The sequence below is a fragment of the Boleophthalmus pectinirostris genome, unplaced genomic scaffold (assembly GCF_026225935.1).
Source record: "Boleophthalmus pectinirostris isolate CB_2022bp ecotype Guang Dong unplaced genomic scaffold, ASM2622593v1 HiC_scaffold_13, whole genome shotgun sequence".
In the NCBI taxonomy this organism is placed as follows: Eukaryota; Metazoa; Chordata; class Actinopteri; order Gobiiformes; family Gobiidae; genus Boleophthalmus; species Boleophthalmus pectinirostris.
In genome coordinates this window covers 5,209,462-5,228,280 of record NW_026571036.1, presented here as the reverse complement: position 1 = coordinate 5,228,280, position 18,819 = coordinate 5,209,462, and the positions used below count along the sequence as shown (strand labels likewise).

General features: G+C 41.7%; 1 protein-coding gene across 1 annotated transcript in view; it reads left to right on the top strand.

Annotated features, from left to right (window-relative positions):
- The window catches only part of LOC110173885 (protein eva-1 homolog A), a 195,952-nt gene that overhangs the window by 86,678 nt on the left and 90,455 nt on the right, over positions 1 to 18,819 (top strand). The window contains exon 5 of the mRNA XM_055149562.1: positions 6,005 to 6,148. Coding sequence (XP_055005537.1) covers positions 6,005 to 6,148 — 144 coding nt within the window. The remainder of the gene's footprint in view (positions 1 to 6,004; positions 6,149 to 18,819) is intronic.

The following is an 18,819-nucleotide window of genomic DNA, read 5'->3' as shown; positions in this document are numbered from 1 at the left end:
TTCAATTAAACGTTGGGATTTGTTTTCACCTGATGAGTCGACTGACAAGGTCTGCTCGCACTTTTTAGGCCCTGGCTCCACTGCACACGTCAGCGTTTACGTGTGTGACCTCGTGAAACCACAGCTGCGCGTCAACGCAAAGGCGGCTCCACTGGCAGCTGCAGCAGGACAAACACGCGCAGCAACGACTCTGTGTCTGTCAACGGGAAAGACGATCAAACTTGACTGGGCGCGTTTAGCCACTTGTATCAGGTCTACAGTGAAACTAACAGCTGAACACACTTGTATTTACCTTCTGTACAGATTGACCACGGCAAATGCAAGGATTTCAAAAATTTATTTCAAAACACTAATTAACAGTCTTTCTGGACCTGGGCTCTTTCACACGATACAGAACTGCCCAGGGAGCATGTTGCACAGATGCTAAACGCACAAATACAACCAAAGATCCATGCTCTCTGTGTATTTTGACAGGGATACGCGCCTACGCTCACGTAGAGAGTCAAAAAATAGGATGGATCCCATTTTCTGAAATCTACGCGCACAGGACGAGCTGCTCCATATGCGCGTCTAGAGCGTGGAGGGGAGCTGCCCTCATTCACTTTCAATGCATTCTACAAACTCGTCCAAAAGTTGCAGTGACATCTGTCTGTCACAGAAAGAACACATATAGTTGTGTCCTTTAGTCCGACAGAAGCTGATGCATCAGCACACAAGGAAAAAGCAGCTTTTTCCAGCGTTTACAGTTTATGCAAATTAGCCATGCAGTTTTAAGTTTTGTTTCTGTAAGATGTAAACAAAGCTGCATTAAACACATTATGTCACATGGGCTGATGTGGCTCTGTAGTGGTTATGGTTTATATGTTGTGAAGTTGTTCTAAACTGGAAGTCAGTTTGAAAAATAAGTGCAACCTTTCATTTACATATCTCACCTAAAAATAAAATGAACTGAACTTTGAACTAGTTCATGAAAAGTGTGAATTTGCACAACACTCCCTGATTCATCAGCCCATTTCACTTTGTGGAAACCATCTGACCTTTCAGTGTTAGAATTCGTTCGCTTGACGGTAGGCTGGTACTTTTTTTATTTAACCAATCGCTGCTGTTTGGTCGTGACGTCTGTAATTCGCCAAATCCTGTAGGAAGAAGGGCAATAACGTCTTTCCCCTTGATAAAATTCACAAGACATTCTTTTTGTTCCGGCTTTAAATCCTTGATCTAAGGAATCGTTGCCAACACAGAATGTCTGTCTTCGTCTACATCCATCTCAACGCTTTGTTTACTGTTGTGCTGTTCCACAAAAGGGACCCAGACAGACGCTCGAGTTTGACGTCATGGCTTCACTGCTCTTCACTGATTGGCCGTCTTGTGTATTCCGATTCCTGACCTAGTCGCTGGAGAGAAATGAAACTGAGCGGCGGCGCTAGGTGGTCCCAGCCTGGCTACCGTTACACCCCTAGTTAAGGCTATTTGGAAAAATCTAAAACAGCCTGAGTTATTTTGTGTCCGTCATAGTTTTGATGCCTTCAGTGAGAATCTACAGTCTAAATAATCCTGGAAATAAGGAACGTTAAATGAAAATGTGTCCGAACTTGTGACGTCTTTATCCTTTTTGCTAAACGTCTCTCCGTAGCTTTGACGTTTCGGCTCTGTGACTCTGTTGACGTACTGCGTGTCCTGTTATGGTAGATTAGCCCCGTTCACTTCCTGACTGCCGACATTTAACCTTTGACCCCGCCCATAATTCATTTCAGCGAGTGCGAGGGCCAGTGTCGGTTTTCAAAGGGCCCTGGGGGAGAGTTGTTTTGGGGTGAGGAGAAGGAGCCTGGGAGAACATCTCAAGTGGAACCAGTGTCTCCTATAACTCAGTCTATGCAGCTACGTCTGCTCTGTCCTAGTTTTGTCACGATACTAACATTTCAAACTCGATTTCGATACTAAAAATAGATTTGATACTCAATACCACTTATGATGCTACAATAATAATAAAACCACTCTTTCTTTAGACAACAGAATGTGATTTTCAACATTTAATAGGGATGGGGCAAGATCTCACGAGACAAAATTGCCTCAAGAAAATTTATCTCGTGAGATTCTTTCCCCATGAATTTATCTTTGACTTGGACAAAAAAGTTGGTGAGTTGTACATTTTGAGAAGCTGTAGTTCCAAAAAACATAAAATAAATAAAAATAGTGAAGCCAAAATTGTGAAATGGATTGCAGTATTTATTACAAATTATGTTCAAATCTCGTCTTTTCTTGTTCTCGTGGACCCAATCTCGTGGTGTGTCTCGTCTCGTGAAAACTGTGTCTCGTCCAACCCCTGGTATAGGAATTAAACATTGAGTGTAGGTTCTGTTTTTGTATCTTGAAAACACTAACGAATATTACTCTATGTCAGGGGTGTCCAAACTTTTTTCATCAAGGGCCACATATCTAAACACAGACGAAGCAGAGGGTCGATCGAGGGCCGTAGACTGATGCTCAAAACAGTGAATAATTGAAATATGTGCATGTTTAACTCGTTATAATGAGCCATCGGTCTTTATTCATGCTAAGATTTTTAAAACCACACACTAAATATTATTGGTTTTATCAAGGTAGATTTTAAAAAAAAAAAACTTGCAGTAAAAAATTATATTTTAATTAATGCAAGATAATTTGAGCCAATTCACCTGGAAGTCTGAGGGCCAAGAAAAATATGTCTGAGGGCCACATTTGAAGTATGTGAAGTACTCAATATTGGCGCGTACAGATAAAGGAGCAAAGAAATACTCAAGGAAAAGGGAAAGTATCACATGAAACAATTTACTCTTCTATTAAAGTACCAGTTTAAACATGTAGTTAAAAAGTAAAAGTATTTTGTGCAGATTTTTAGGTATTTTAAGTCTTCACATGTAGTGATTTTGATGCAGATTTGTCCTGAATTTTGTTCAACATGTTTTTTTTTTTGTTCTTTTTTTTATTTGTTTGTTTGTTTGTTTTTTATTTAATTTAAATTTATTTATTTATGTATTTATTTGGGGGGGGGTCAGCTGTTTTTATTTACTCAAATTATGAATGTGTTAAAATTAAACAAACCCTCATCCTTTTCAGCAGCTCCCAAACAGTGATAAAAAAAATACTTTTACTTCTCAGTCCCATTCAAAACTAGACAGGCTGGCACCACCTAGTGCCTCCGCTCAATGTCATTTCTCTCCAGCGACTAGGTCAGGAATCAGAATACACTAGAAGGTTTGCAAGAACCCTGGAACTTGTAGATGGCGCACCGACCAATCAGAGAAGAGCTATGAAGCCATGACGTCAAACTCGTCGCGTCTGTTTGTGTCCCTTTTGTGGAACAGCACAACAGTAAACAAAGCGTCGAGACGGATGTAGACGAAGACAGACATTCTGTGTTGGCGACGATTCCCGAGATCGAGGATTTAAAGTCGGAACAAAGAGAATGTTTGGTGTCGTTTATCAAGAGGAAAGACGTTATTGTCCTTCTTCCTACGGGATTTGGCACATTACATACATCATGACCAAATAGCAGCGATGGGTTAAATTAAAAAAAGTACCCAGTGAGCAGTCGAAACAGTCAGGTATGAAAACAAACTCTTGGTCTGAAAAAAGAACCTAATAACATAAAAAAAAGTACCCGCCTACCGTCGAGCGAACGAATCCTAATGCTGCGAGGTCAGACGGTTTCCACGAAGTAAAACCGGCTGATGAATCAGGCAAGTTAAAAAATGTAGTGGAGTAGAACGTACAGGTACTTTCTCTCAAATGTAGTGAAGTACCAGTAAAAAGTAACCACTTAAAAATGTACTTAAGTGAAGAAAAGATGTCTCAAATTTGTACTCTCTCATGGTGCGGTGGGTAGAGCCTGTCAGGACGCCGGAGCACACACTGTACCCGATCCTCCGAGCTTCCTGTTCACGTGGATCGGGTGTCCCTCTGACAATGGGCCCCTGAGGCTCTCTCTGTGGGGCCCCTGTCGCCGCGGCTCTGTGCAGGTGTAGTACAGCGCTCTGACTCATGCGGCGGCTGAAGTGCGCTGTGTATTGTGTAAATATGATCAGGGTTAATTGGGCGTCCGTTTGTCGTCGCCGTGTCAAAGCGCCGTGATGGATCGGACCGTTTCGCCGAAATCACGTCGATCAAGAAATATCACTTCAAAGGGAACGTATTTGACGCTGTTTTCTGATCTGTTCTGATGTCGTTTCCTCACCGCAAACGCACCTGGAGCTGTCTTTTGTTTCATTCGCACATTTAACGCGCAAACCCTGAAGAGTTAGAACCGCAAATCTCTACTAAACTGAAAAGATTAAATGTAGTTTTTAAATCATGGTCAGAATTCTCAGGTGGAGTTTGCCACGTGTAAGTGTCAGATTACAGATTTGTTGACCTGGTTTATGGTTCATATCTCAGTAATTACCAGGCCTATCCACATAAAACAATATCTGGCACGTGTTCAAAGTCTTTTCAGTCAGTATAAAAAAGTTAAATCAGTTTTTCATCGTATTCATTGCCATTATTCAACCCAGTATCAATATTTGGTCAAAGCTCCTTGTCAAATCCTGATCTGGTCTGGTCTGGTCAGTACTTGGATGGGAGACACTTGGGATACTAAGTGTGTCCTTGGGCAAGACACTTCTCCCACATTGCCTAGTGCAGGGATCACCAAGCTTTTTTCTCTGGGGGCCACATTATCGCTCCTGACTGTGATGGGGCCGTATAACAGAATTGTTTGACCCTGACGACTCAGATTATATTCTTTGAAAACCTCCACACTTTCTTTACATATCAGACAAACCGCACGCTCCTCACACTGAACAAAAAAATAATCGGATGTCCACTGTTCTTTGAAAACTCAGCACTCTCTGTCAAGTTTTCATACTTTAACGCGAGTCATTTTGCTGTCTTTAACTGCACTACAGAACTCTGCACGCCTCACTGTCACTGTTTGATCTCGAGCTTGTCAGGTGAATAAATCATATAATTATTTAAATATAAATATATTTACTTAAAATCAACAAAATAGATGCAGACATGTTATTATTTGCCAAAAAGTAATTCAAAAAATAATAATAAAGGCCATGACACTTTTGAGGATTGTCTCAAGTGGTGCAGAGGGGCTGGGGGGCCAGTCAAAGGGGCGTGGAGGGCCGGAGTCGGCCCGCGGGCCTTAGTTTGATGACCCCTGGCCTAGTGTGAATGTGGCAAGGCAAGTTTATTTGTACAGCACAGTTTATTTGTAGAGCACAATTCGTGTAATTCAAAGTGCTTTACAGAATAAGAAATACATTAAAATCACAATAAAAACATAAATAATCATCATAAAATTAAAAAAGAAAAAGAGACATTAAATGAGAGAGAAGAGAGCAGAATGAAAAATTAAAACCTTTCAGTCTGTCTTACATGTTCAGACTTTTCCAGGTTTTAGCTGCGTGAATCTGAAACTCTGACTCCTCGTGACTCTGGGCACCAGCAGGAGGCCGGGACTAAACCAGGACTAAACCAGGACTAAACCAGGACTAAACCAGGACCACAGCAGGAGGTCGGTCCCTGAGCTCCTCAGAGTGCAGACGGTTCATGTGGCACTAACATGTCACAGGTGGATTTGGTGCTCGTCCATGGAGAGACTTTTACACGCAGATCCGCTTTAAAGTCTCTGAGCCACAGGGACAAGTCCAGAGTCAGGACCTGAGCTGCAGTGTTCTGGATGTTCACGTCATGTTCACATACAAGTCACATTTAAATGGAAATGTGAACAACCTTGCAAAAAAAAAAAATCAGATTTCACAAAAAAATCCGAATCGAGCATTTAACTCTGCAGTCTGAACGTAGCCTGTGTTACTTTCACTTCAGTCATTTCTTAGACCACTGCTTCGTACTTCTGCTTGAGTAATATTGTTCTGAAGTAACATTAGTCTTATTTGAGAACAGTTTTTGACTCTTCTACCACCTCTGCACAAAACAATCCTCGTGTAACTCCCCTCGTCTGTGTGTCTTTCCGCAGATTGTCAGTCGGCCGTGGCTCTGCAGGTGCTCACGTCCCGTTGCCAGGGGAAACAGAGATGCTTAGTCCCCGCCTCCACGCACGACTTCGGGGAGCCGTGTTACCCCGGGACCAGGAAGTACCTCAGCGTCATCTACACCTGCGGTAAGTACTCGATTTTTAAAATACTAGTACGTGCGGCGAGGCTCTGTTTACATGTGTTTCCGAAAATATCCACCAGAGGGCGCTGTTTCACTATTTATGTGTACATGGTAACTATAGTATCTGACACAAACTGCACAGGGATTCATGCAAAAAGTACAAAAAATTGGAAATTGCATAGACAGTAAAGACAGTTTAATCAGATTTTCACAGAGAAATACCACAAAATATAAAACCTTGCTGCTTTTGTCCAATATAAATCCTTATCATTTAATTAAAATGATTTGTCGACTTGGAACATTTCATCATTTCATTGGCTCAGTTCTCTTCTGAACAAAAGTAAAAAGTGGCCGTTAACTTGAAAACAACCGCTTCATGACAACACAAGACAGAACGGAGCATTTTGAGATGTAGTCGTTTTTTTATTCGATCATTTTGCCACAAAACAAAACAAAACATAGACTACAACCCCGTGGATCATGACCGAAAGGGTTTAAGCTGAAGTAAAAAGTACTTAAAATGCCAAACCCTTTTCAACGATGACAGAATTCCAAGAAAGAAAAGAAGCATATGAACAGAAAGTTTGTGTTTACAGTTTCACTTACGACTCACTGTACATATAAGAGACAAAATATAAATAAAAACAAACAGAATTTAATGTATAATTCATTTATACCAGAGCTCTGTGTCTTTCAAAACATTTACTCTTTTTTTTTAAGGCTTCTACAGTGTGAGACTTTTAAAAAATCATCACTCAGATTGTTCCATAAACAAACCCCTCGAACAGAAACACAATCATTTGCCAGTTTTGTTTTCGTTTATGGTCTTAGAAACTGATAATAATGACAAATAAGGCAATATTTATCATTTATGATCGTATCAAACTAAAAGGCAATATCATTTTGAGGTTTGGAGATGGAGACAGACTAAAAACATAAAAATAAAGGGTCAAAGCGTGTATGAAACAAAACACAACTCTATATCGAAGTGTAATCTGGGCCCTTTTAAACGTTCCACCCCTCTGTGCACCTCCAGCTCTGGTTGAGTGAGACTCGGTGACGCTGGTTGTGGTGGTATTTGTGGTGCTGGTGTAGACATGAGCTGACTGATGCCCTAGTATCGCCGGGGGTGTTGTGTGTGTGTGTGTGTGTGTGTGTGTGTGTCTCCTCTTTCAGTGAGCTCTGTGTGGTCGCTGTGACTCCGCTCTGGCCAGGGTCAGTTTCCTCTCTGTGGTAACATGTGTTTACTCCATCCTAATGTTGTGATCTCAAAGTTGTTTTCTGGAGAGCAGCCTACTATGCACTTAAAACAGATCGATCTAAAACACAGGTGTCAAACGTAAGGCCCGGGGGCAGGATCCGGCCCTCCAAGACCTTTAATCTGGCCCTCAGCTGACTTTCTACTAAAATATTTTAATTATATTTTCTATTAAAATCTTGTTAATTTTCTGTGGTGTTTATCACAGCAGCGTCTCCAGCGTCTCTGTACGTGGCCCCTCCCACCAGAGCAGCACAAATGAAGACTTGTCTCTTTCCAAACGCTCTTAAAGGACGATCGTTTTGACTGTTGACCGTGACACCCTCATCAGAAAAATGTCCAACATGAGTAAAGTGGAGCCGAGTGCAGGATTTTACAAGAAAAAATTGACTTATTCCTATTTACATCCAAGTTCATGTTAAAACATTGTGTTGAAATTGCATTTTTCTTAAAGTTTCGGGTTGTTCATAATATTCTAATATTTTGTAAAAGAAAGAGTTCATCAATTAAAAAAGATTTCTGTAATAGATTTGTGTTTCTCTGCACAAATATTTGAACTTATTGTTATTTTTGGGGTTTATATGACATGAGTTTTCTGATCCGGCCCCTTTGGGATCAAAGTCGGTTGGATGTGGCCCCCGGACCAAAATGAGTTTGACACCCCTGATCTAAAAGTTAAACAGACAATATAATGCTATTTTCTGATCTATTATATTTCCTTATCACAAACAGACCTGGAGTCGTGTTTTGTTTCATTGTCACAGTTTTGCCCATTGTCCAACACACAACACACAAAAAACTCATAAATGCCAATGTGCAGATTCAGTACCGTATTTTCTGCACCAGAGGACGCGCTCATAAGCCTCCAACTAGGATTGTCCCGATCTGATCACGTGATCGGAAATCAGCTACGATCCAGGTTTAATCCAGGTTTAGTCGTGGTCTAGTCCAGGATTAGAGACTTGCACATCCAATAAAAATTGCGACTGTGAGCTGGGTCCAAAGACAAAAAATGTGCAAAAGAAGAAACAGATCTGGACTGTCATTTTTATTTTAATGACACCACAATGTGACGTTTCGGGGTAAAGCCCTTGTTTAGACATGACATTAGTCCAGGATTAGTTCAGAATTTAGTCCTATTTTAGATCCAGTTTTGATACAGTCTCCGTGCAAGTTTGATCGCACCGTAAAACTAATTTGTCTGTTTTAAACCAGTAAGAGAACATGTTATAGTTATTACAATATTTGCACAACACCGGATCATATAATTTCTCGGGCCCCCTAGTGAGCGGTGGGCCCCGTGCTTTTGTTTACAGTCACCTAAATGTTAAAGCGGCCCTGGTTAAATAGTGTTTTTTTATGGGAGAGCTGTTACACGGATGACATTGTTAGCACACACTTAAATCCTCCAGTCGACTTACTTATCCGACTGCATTTTTATAAGGTCATTTAGCTGAGCGGCAATTAACCAAGCATGTAGTGTTCATCTATTATTATGTAAACAAGACACAAATCCCACAAACTTTATACAGGGTTTCCACACTCATGGTCTTTCACACAACTCCAGCGTTCTGCTAAATTCTCATCAGACTATTATGATTATTTCTGTTTAAAAGAGACGACAATAAATGCACTGACAGGATTTTGAACAATAAAAAACTATAATCCCAAACCATAAGGTGAGTGGAAAGAGTTAAAATGTCATATTTAGCCCTAAAAGTCTGATCAACTCTACACACTTAGGTGCTGTAAAGTCATGGAAAATTCACTTTAGGTCATGAAAAAGTCATGGAAAAGTTTTGAAATTTTGTCAGTGAAAAAGACCGGGAGCCCTGATTATAAAACAATTGAGTCAAAGGAATAAAATCCATTTTCACATTTTACAAAATTGCCCACTGGAAACTATATTTGCTACTCTGAAAAGAACAGTTTTAAAGAAATAATTGTAAATTTACTTGGTCAAATAATTGTAAATATAGTTGGACAAATAATTGTAAATTTACTTTGTCAAATAATTGTAAATGTAGTTGGACAAATTGGCTTCTTGTTTATTTTTTAATTACTTTATGGTGCCACTCTATAATTTTCTCAACTTTAAAGACACAATATTACAAGTATAGGAAAATACAACTGTTTTTTAAATATATTTTATTATTTCTGATGTTTTTTTTTTTGTTTTTTTTTGTTTGTTTTTAGTTTTGTTTTTGGTTTGTTTCATTGAAAAAAACATAGAAAGGCGTGTTCTTACTGTCAGTGAGCTTGCATCTCCACAAACCTGACTCTTATTTGGCCTGGAGGAGAGCTTTCTTCTGCTTGTTTCTGCAGAAATATTGTTCCTTTAATGAAGCTTACGTTACGCTTACACTGAAACGAATCACCGTATCACCGTATTGGAAACGATTTGCATCCAGACACGTCGTTTCTGTGTCCGCAATCAAAGCCTTCCCTCCACACAGTAACGCAAAACCGCCTGAAATGCAAATCACACGACTAGGCAGGCATCACAACGTCACATTGGCGGTAAAAACGAGGAAGTGGAGCCCAGTGTCTGAAGTTGCAGCAGCCGATTTCGAGCTGAGGAAGATGGCAAGCGTGAAAGTAGTGAGTAGTTCTAGTTCCGCTGTTTCCCGTTTGTCTCTGGCTTGTTTAAACTGTTTTCCACAATAGCGTCACACAACCGATGTCACAAACCCAGCGAATCAGGAAGGAGCGAGTCACAGTGACGTGGTCCAATAAGGACGGAAACCAGAGCTCCTACGTCAGAGTATCAACGTTTTCAGGCGTCCACACGGTGCCGGATCAGATCAGATGAATTCGTGGGAGCTGACGGCACCAGATCGTTCCGTCTCTGGAGCCGTTTTCCATCGGATTAGTGTGAACGAACACTGCATCCACAACGAAAACGACTTAAAGGTTGTATAGAGGATTTTTTTAAGGGAAGAGAAATACAGCGACAGTCCTTGTGCGCGTTCAGAATTACTGTTGAAGTTTCCTGTCTAGAAGTAATTCAGCGACGCGTCAGTTTTTAGACCCTTCGTCTGCTTCGGTCGCGCCATCGCTGGACGAGATCTCCAAGAATCACCTCAGTTTGGCTTTGCTCCTTTTCCCCTTCTCTTCTTCTTTCAGCGACCTCAAAAACTGACTTTCTTTTGCGGCGAACCGGTCGTGGATTCTCGTCCGCCGTCGCGACAAACTTTGTTCGAAATGCGAGGAAGCGACAGTTTGAAAAAGCCTCTAAGAACCGCCGCGTAAACCACGTAATCCCAGCGCTCCGACGAGTCAGTTACACTAGAAACGTAAGGAGTTTGATTGACAACCGAACAGCCAATAGAAAATGAGGCAGCTTTGTTTTCTATTGGCTGATGTTTATCTGGCTTCACTACGTCCACAGTTGATAGATTTTCGTTCTTTTTTTTTTTTGGTCATCATAATTACAAAGCTGCTGCGTCTCTGTAACTGTGTTTTAATCTTTCACTGACAGTTTGAAACAAAAAAAAATCCTCCATACAACCTTTAAATACGACTAGTGTGGATGGGGCCTAATTGAAAGCTTAGTTATTATCAAGTGTTACCAAACTGACTGATTTGACCACCTCTTTACCAACCGAAAACAATCCATGAATTTAATAAATGTGAAGGTTCATAATTCTTATACGACTTCAAGTTAGGTGTATTTATTATTTCTTTTCCGGTTCTTTGATAGTCCTTCCACTTCATGCCCCCCTTCACTCCTCACACAGCCCCAGGGACGGAGCACTTCTCTGGGATAACGTTGCACTAAATGGGGGGTAGAGCTCCAGCGCTCGCTCCTCTGTCACGCTTCAACAACAGCCCGTCCCAGAGGAGGAAGTGCCCGCGCTCTGTTTGGGAGTAGAACCCACAACCACTTCATCAGGCCCAAACACAAGACGCCTTTCAGACAGTGAAGTAAAGCTTTTTCCTTTTACAGAAAGCGCAGAAATCCCAAACGGACGCTCTCCAGGAGGATCGTGAACGGGATCAAAAAGTGTAGCATAAAATCACAATTTAATTTCTAAATTTCATATATTTTTTTGTATTTTTAAGAGACTCTCAGTTCAGGACCTGTTTATATTATTGCTCTGTTAGCATACTAGTTGTTTTATGCTTATGTTTGCGACGACAGGCTTCGCTTCGGCTTCTAAAAGTTGTGGAAAGGTGCACGAACGTTTGGTTGGGGGTTCGTCACCTGCTTGTTTCTATGGATATGTCATTGATCTGCCTGGAATGTTCCACAGTGTGACATTAAACAGCTCTACCATATATTTATTAAATTGCAAGTAGTTTTATAGCTCAAAAATACCCACAAAAACAGGCATTTTGACTGTGAGCGGGGTCGCTTCTCCACAAATCTGACCTGTAACTCAGTCTGGTCTGGTCTCCATGAAGATAGAAAAGGTTTAATGCCACACTGTGAAACATTCTAGCCAAAGCAATAACGTCTCCATGGAGAAGAGCATGTGTTGGACCCTCCACCAGTTAAAGGGACAGTCCGAAATTTTGGACCTCATTTCCTCGTGAGTCGTGAGGTCGATGGTGTTAGACTAGTGCATGTCAATGGTCATAGTTCTCCTGCCACTAAAAACAGTCTTACCCACTCCACAAAACACCCGAAACAAATCTATTATTACACCAGACTGTCCATGTGAATGTTTGTGTCGATAAAATCATTTGAGAAGTAAAACCAACCTTGTATTTGAAGGGTTTATGTCTGAGCAGCAGCAGCAGTGAGTTGTATTTCCTGATAGAAAACTTGGCAACGGCGGACTAATATATGAGAAAATAGTCCCTCAACATGCGATGCAAGATAAGTTTTATTTTAAATATTATTCTAACCTTGCATCGCATGAATCGTCGCATGTTAAGGGACTATTTTCTCATATATCAGTCCGCCGTTGCCAAGTTTTCTATTAGGAAGAACAACTCACTGCTGCTGTTCAGACATAAATCCTTCAAATACAAGGTTGGTTTTACTTTTAAAATGATTTTACCAACACAGACATTTACATGGACAGTCTGGTGTAATAATAGATTTGTTTTGGGTGTTTTGTGGAGTGGGTAAGACTGTTTTTAGTGGCAGGGTAACTGTGGCCATTGACATGCACTAGTCTAACACCAGTGACCTCTGCAAATACAAGGACTGGATGGAATATCAAGGTGAATAATTAGGATGTGGGCCGCTGCAAAGTGTTTAAAATGAACTAGTCCGGTTTTTCGTGTTTTATAGAGAGTAAAAATCTGTTACAGCATTATTAATACTAAATACCAAAATAAAAAAAGCATAATATGTCTTTAAAAATGCAGAGAAGTCATTCCTGGGGTCAATAAGTCATGAAAATTATACAATTAAAGTTACATATCGTCTGTAGAAACAATGTCAGGTTTGTCCGGACGGCTCTACGTTGTAATCGCATTCCCATATTGACCCGTATCAGTGGAGCTGTTATCCAGGGGCCGTGTGGACATTCTGAGGTTAACCCCGAGTGGAAAGCCCTTCTTAAACACGGCCGTGGTGTAACGAGTCCACAGACCGATGTGCGTTTGAGCAGGGAAAGAAAAACACGCTCCGCTCTCTGCTAATGTCATCTGCTGAGTGCACGGAAACTCTGTGATCGCACTGGTTTGTAACGGTCGGTCTTTTGTCTTTGGTCGAGGGGCTTTGTTGTGTTTTTATGGAGGATTTCATGTAGGACGACAGCGCCATCTGCAGTCCCACGTCTTTAAAACTGTATCAAAGGTGTGAGAGAGTTGATACTCCCCCTCGTCCCGGTTTACAGTCTGCTGGACGCATTTTCAGAATTCTTGTTGCTCTCTACAGTGCGACTTTAGCGTCGCTTCAATCCATGAGGTAGTCCTGAAATGATCCAAATGATTCTAGTGAAGACGTGTGGAGTTAAAAACGAAGTGGAGCACTTTCTGTAGTACCACATGACATCACAAGGTAGAACAGAGTGTTTTCAGTTTGAGAGAATTCAGCCTAAATATGCAGGGTTTGTCTGTTAAAGTTGTGTGAATGAAACTAAACACAACTGTAGGTCTGTTTGTGTTAATTTAATTCTCAATAAAACTGAGTTCCGTTTTAAAAAGGTCTGTGTAAACACTTAATTCCTAATGAAAATGATTATTCAGAGTTAAACTGAATTCCGAAGTAAGTGGGTGGTTTATTCCAATTTTAAAGCCGAATTAATTTATTCCATCCATCCATTCATCAATTTTCTTTATATCTGGAGCTGGGTCGCGGGGGCAGCAGTCTAAGCAGGGACTCCCAGACTTCCTTCACCCCAGACATGTCCACCAGCTCCTCCGGGGGAACCTCGAGGCCTTTCCAGGCCAGCTGAGAGACATAGTCCCTCCAGCGTGTCCTGGGTCTTCCCCGGGGCCTCCTCCCGGTGGGACATGCCCGGAACACCTCCCGAGGAAGGAGCCCAGGAGGCATCCGGAACAGATGCCCGAGCCTCAACTGGCTCCTCTCGACATGGAGGAGCAGCGGCTCTACTGAGCCACTACTCTACTGTGGCTGAGCTCCTCACACTATCTCTAAGGGAGGGAGCACTTGTATCCGCGATCTTGTCCTTTCGGTCATTACCCAGAGCACATGACCAGAGGTGAGAGTAGGAATGAAGACTGACCGGTAAATCGAGAGCTTTGCCTTTTAGCTCAGCTCCCGCTTCACCACAACGGTTCGATACAGCGACCACATCACTGCAGATGCTGCACCGATCCACCTGTCAGTCTCACGTTCCGTCCTTCCCTCACTCGTGCCCCAGAGCTAGTCTCCATGTCCAGAGATCTGGTCGCCGAGGTCCCCGCTGTCGACTGCCGCCCAGATCCCTCTGCACCAGGCCCATATGGATCCTCCCGCGGGTGGTGGGCCCACGTGAGGACGGCCCCACGTCGCTCCTTCGGGCTGAGCCCGGCCGGGCCCCGTGGGGGAAGGCCCGGCCACCAGGCGCTCGCTGGCGAGCACCCACCCCAGGCCTGGCTCCAGGGTGGTGCCCCGATGACGCCAATCCGGGCGACGTAACTGGCCTCGTTGGTACACTTGTCATATAGGGCTTCTGAACCGTTCTTCGTCTGACTCGTCCCCCAGGACCTGTTTGCCTTGGGTGACCCGACCAGGGGCATGAAGCCCCCGACAACACAGCTCCCGGGATCATTCGGGCATCAAACCCCTCCACCACGATAAGGTGATGGTTCAAGGAGGGGTCGCTGTAAGATTCTGTACCTATGTCACCCTTGCCCCCATGCAACAATTCTCTAATAAATACACAAAAACATGACACAAACCTGATGCGATGTGCAGTAGTTTCATGAGTGCTCTGAAGGGGGAGTGACTTAGCGTGGAGGGCAAAGGGAGGGCGAACTCAGAGTGTTAAAAACTAAAGTGTTAATATGTGGTTTTCAGTGAATATCGCACTTTTAACATGGTGATCTAATATATTATGTGAAAAACTAACTTCAATTCTACCATTTTTGCGCTTTTTTTTGTTCGTTACATGAGAAAAAGAGAATCGTCTATAGTTTAATTCTGGGTTTTGTCCAGGATTCAGTACTGGAGAATTGTTTTTGAGGTCTGCATTGTATTCTCCACAAATGTAGCAGCACGTAAAGCCATTTTTTAATTCCCTAAGTGTTATTCTACAGCCCCGAAGCGCGTATACCGAAAACCAAACTCTTTTTTTTCTTGTCAAATTCAATATAACGTTATGACCTCGAGCTGGCAGCGTTTCCATATAAAGACATTTCACTCCAGGTTTCACTGCCAAATCTGTACAGTAATAATGCCGTTAAAACGTCTCATTTAAAACTGCAAAAGCAAATAAATGTTGCCCCGGTGAACTCGAAAAAACGAGACTCACATTGGATCATAATATCTGAGTAAACTTCACTTAAAATATTTGAATAACCTCAACCTAAAGCAGCAGTTTTATGGTTGAACTTCGCTTGAAAAATGAAAATGGCAACTTATACATTAAACCGTGTATCATTTGTTTTTCAAAATAAAACCAAAAATAAGAAAACGAAAAAAACAGACATTTTCTTCTTTATTTGTCTCCGAAACCAAAATGAAAAAACGGATAATGATTTGATTTTTCAGTTTTCAATTTTGTGTTTAAATGAAAAATGGAAAAAAAAAAAAAAAAACTTTTGCAGTACATGTGGACTGAACCAGGTCTAAACCAGGACTAAACTAGGTCTAAACCAGGTCTAAACCAGGTCTAAACTAGGTTTAAACTAGGTCTAAACCAGGACTAAACTAGGTTTAAACCAAGACTAAACCAGGTCTAAACCAAGACTAAACCAGGTTTAAACCAGGACTAAACCAGGTCTAAACCAGAACTAAACTAGGTTTAAACTAGGTCTAAACCAGGACTAAACTAGGTCTAAACCAGGTCTAAACCAGGTCTAAACTAGGACTAAACCAGGTCTAAACCAGGTCTAAACCAGGTCTAAACCAGGACTAAACTAGGTTTAAACTAGGTCTAAACCAGGTCTAAACCAGGTCTAAACCAGGACTAAACTAGGTTTAAACTAGGTCTAAACCAGGACTAAACTAGGTCTAAACCAGGTCTAAACCAGGTCTAAACCAGGACTAAACTAGGTCTAAACCAGGTCTAAACCAGGACTAAACTAGGTCTAAACCAGGTTTGAACTAGGTCTTAATCAGGAAAAAAACCCGGTCTAAACCAGGACTACACCAGGACTTAACCAGGATTAAACCAGGCCTAAACTAGGACTAAACCAGGACTTAACCAGGACTACACCAGGACTTAACCAAATCTGAACCAGGTCTTAATCGGGACTACACCAGGTCTAAACCAGGACTAAACAGAATTCAAACATCAGATCTGAGTCCCATGTAGTACATGTAGTACATGTAGTACATGTAGTACATGAACATATTCTCAGATGTTTCTTTTTTACAGTGACACCAGCAGAAAGTGATGTCGTCCACAGTTTGAGACCTCCAGCCCCGTGTAATATGAGACTGACTATTCAAACACAGCGGGTGCAAAGTGAGCCCTGCTCCTGACCCCAAATGACCCCCACCGACCCCCACCTGACCCCCACCTGACCTCACCTGACCCCGTCATGCTGGCACAGCTTTGCGTGGAGCTAATGCCCATATAAGGTCATGCACCGAGGATAACATCACACTCTAAAAACATTACAGCTGAGGTAATTAAAGGAAACTGTAATGCCCCTCACACACACACACACACACACACACACACACACACACACACACACGCACACACACACACACGCACACACACACACACGCACACACACAACACACACACACACACACACACACACACACACACACTCTCCAACGGTCCGACACACAGAGACGGAGTATGTGTGTGTGTGTGTGTGTGTGTGTGTGTGTGTGTGTGTGTGTGTGTGTGTGTGTGTGTGTGTGTGTGTGTGTGTTTGTGTTTCTGTGTGAGTGTTAACAGTGCCAGGCTCAAGGTGTGAAACTGCTGAGAAGAAAGTTTAGACAATCCAAACATGTGTGTTTAGATGTAGTGTTTATATATTCATATTTAAAGGAGACGTGTTTCTCAGTTGTATATTTGTTTGGTTTAAATGGGACGAATCATCTCAACATCTTTTAGGAGCTTCGAAACATTTTATAACTGTGTTCTTTCGTCAGATTCTTCAGAAGTTGTTTTTTTCTCAGATTGTTGCGTGTTTGAATAATCATTGTCCTTCATTACAGGCTTGAGTGTTCAGAATATTTCTGTTTTCATCTACCCCCTATCCCCGCCCACATCGCTGTGCACTGTTTCCATTTTTTGAAAAATGTAGGGCTCTAAGTGACAAGGGTCGACACACAGACGTGTTTCAGGTTTTGCAGTGACAGGGACAGAGTCAGTGAAATGAAAACAGAAGAATATGTATAAAAAGTGTGACTTTTGTGTGTGTGTCCATACTATGGTCCAGGATTGCTATTTTATTTCTTTTAAAAAGAATAAAAAAGATGATAAAAATAATATAATAAAATCAGTCAATAATTTTTATAATTTTACACCCTTTCTGTTCTTTTGCTTGTATCATAACAGTAAAGGAGCTTGATTTTTAAAAACACAGAGGAGCTTTTCCTGGAGAATGAGGGTCACACTTCATGACATCAGCAGGTGGCGAGTGTGAAGTGATGGGAAAGAGAATTAGATGGATTGGTTTATGCAGGATTCTCCAAAAGTGTGAATGAAAATGAAACACAACTGCAGGTGTAGTTCACAAACACAAACAGCAGGGGGCAGCAGCTTAATTCTTCTACTTTGCCCAAGTTGGCCCAAAGTTTGACTCCAGCACCTGATTTGACCTGGTTAAATATTGTTGTTGTTTCCTTGGGCAAGACACCTAACCAGCCTCATGCTCAGTGTCTGTGTGTGCGTTTTTTGCTGTATTGTGCTTTGAGTGTCCAGTGGCTCATGTGGATGTGTGAAGTCCTGTTTTAGTCCTGTTTTAGTCCTGGTTTAGTCCTGGTTTAGTCCTGTTTAAGTCCTGGTTTAGTCCTCTTTTAGTCCTGTTTTAGTCCTGTTTTAGTCCTGGTTTAGTCCTGGTTTAGTCCTCTTTTAGTCCTGGTTTAGTCCTGTTTTAGTTCTGGTTTAGTCCTGTTTTAGTCTTCTTTTAGTCCTGGTTTAGTCTTGTTTTAGTCCTGTTTTAGTCCTGGATTAGTCTTGTTTTAGTCCTGGTTTAGTCCTGTTTCAATCCTGGTTTAGTCCTGTTTTAGTCCTCTTTTAGTCCTGGTTTAGTCCTGTTTTAGTCCTGTTTTAGTCCTGGATTAGTCTTGTTTTAGTCCTGTTTTAGTCCTGCTTTATTCCTGCTTTAGTCCTGGTTTAGTCCTGTTTTAGTCCTGGTTTAGTCCTGATTTAGTCCTGGTTTAGTCCTGTTTTAGTCCTGTTTAGTCCTGGTTTAGTCCTGTTTAGTCCTGTTTAGTCCTGTTTTAGTCCTGGTTTAGTCCTGTTTTAGTCCTGGTTTAGTCCTGTTTAGTCTGTTTTAGTCCTGTTTTAGTCCTGCTTTAGTCCTGGTTTAGTCCTGTTTTAGTCCTGGTTTAGTCCTGATTTAGTCCTGGTTTAGTCCTGTTTTAGTCTGGTTTTATTCCTGCTTTAGTCCTGGTTTAGTCCTGTTTTAGTCCTGGTTTAGTCCTGATTTAGTCCTGGTTTAGTCCTGTTTTAGTCCTGGTTTAGTCCTGTTTTAGTCCTCTTTTAGTCCTGGTTTAGTCCTGTTTTAGTCCTGTTTCAGTCCTGTTTTAGTCCTGGTTTAGTCCTGATTTAGTCCTGGTTTAGTCCTGTTTTAGTCTTGTTTTATTCCTGCTTTAAAAGTCCTGGTTTAGTCCTGTTTTAGTCCTGGTTTAGTCCTGTTTTAGTCCTGTTTTAGTTCTGTTT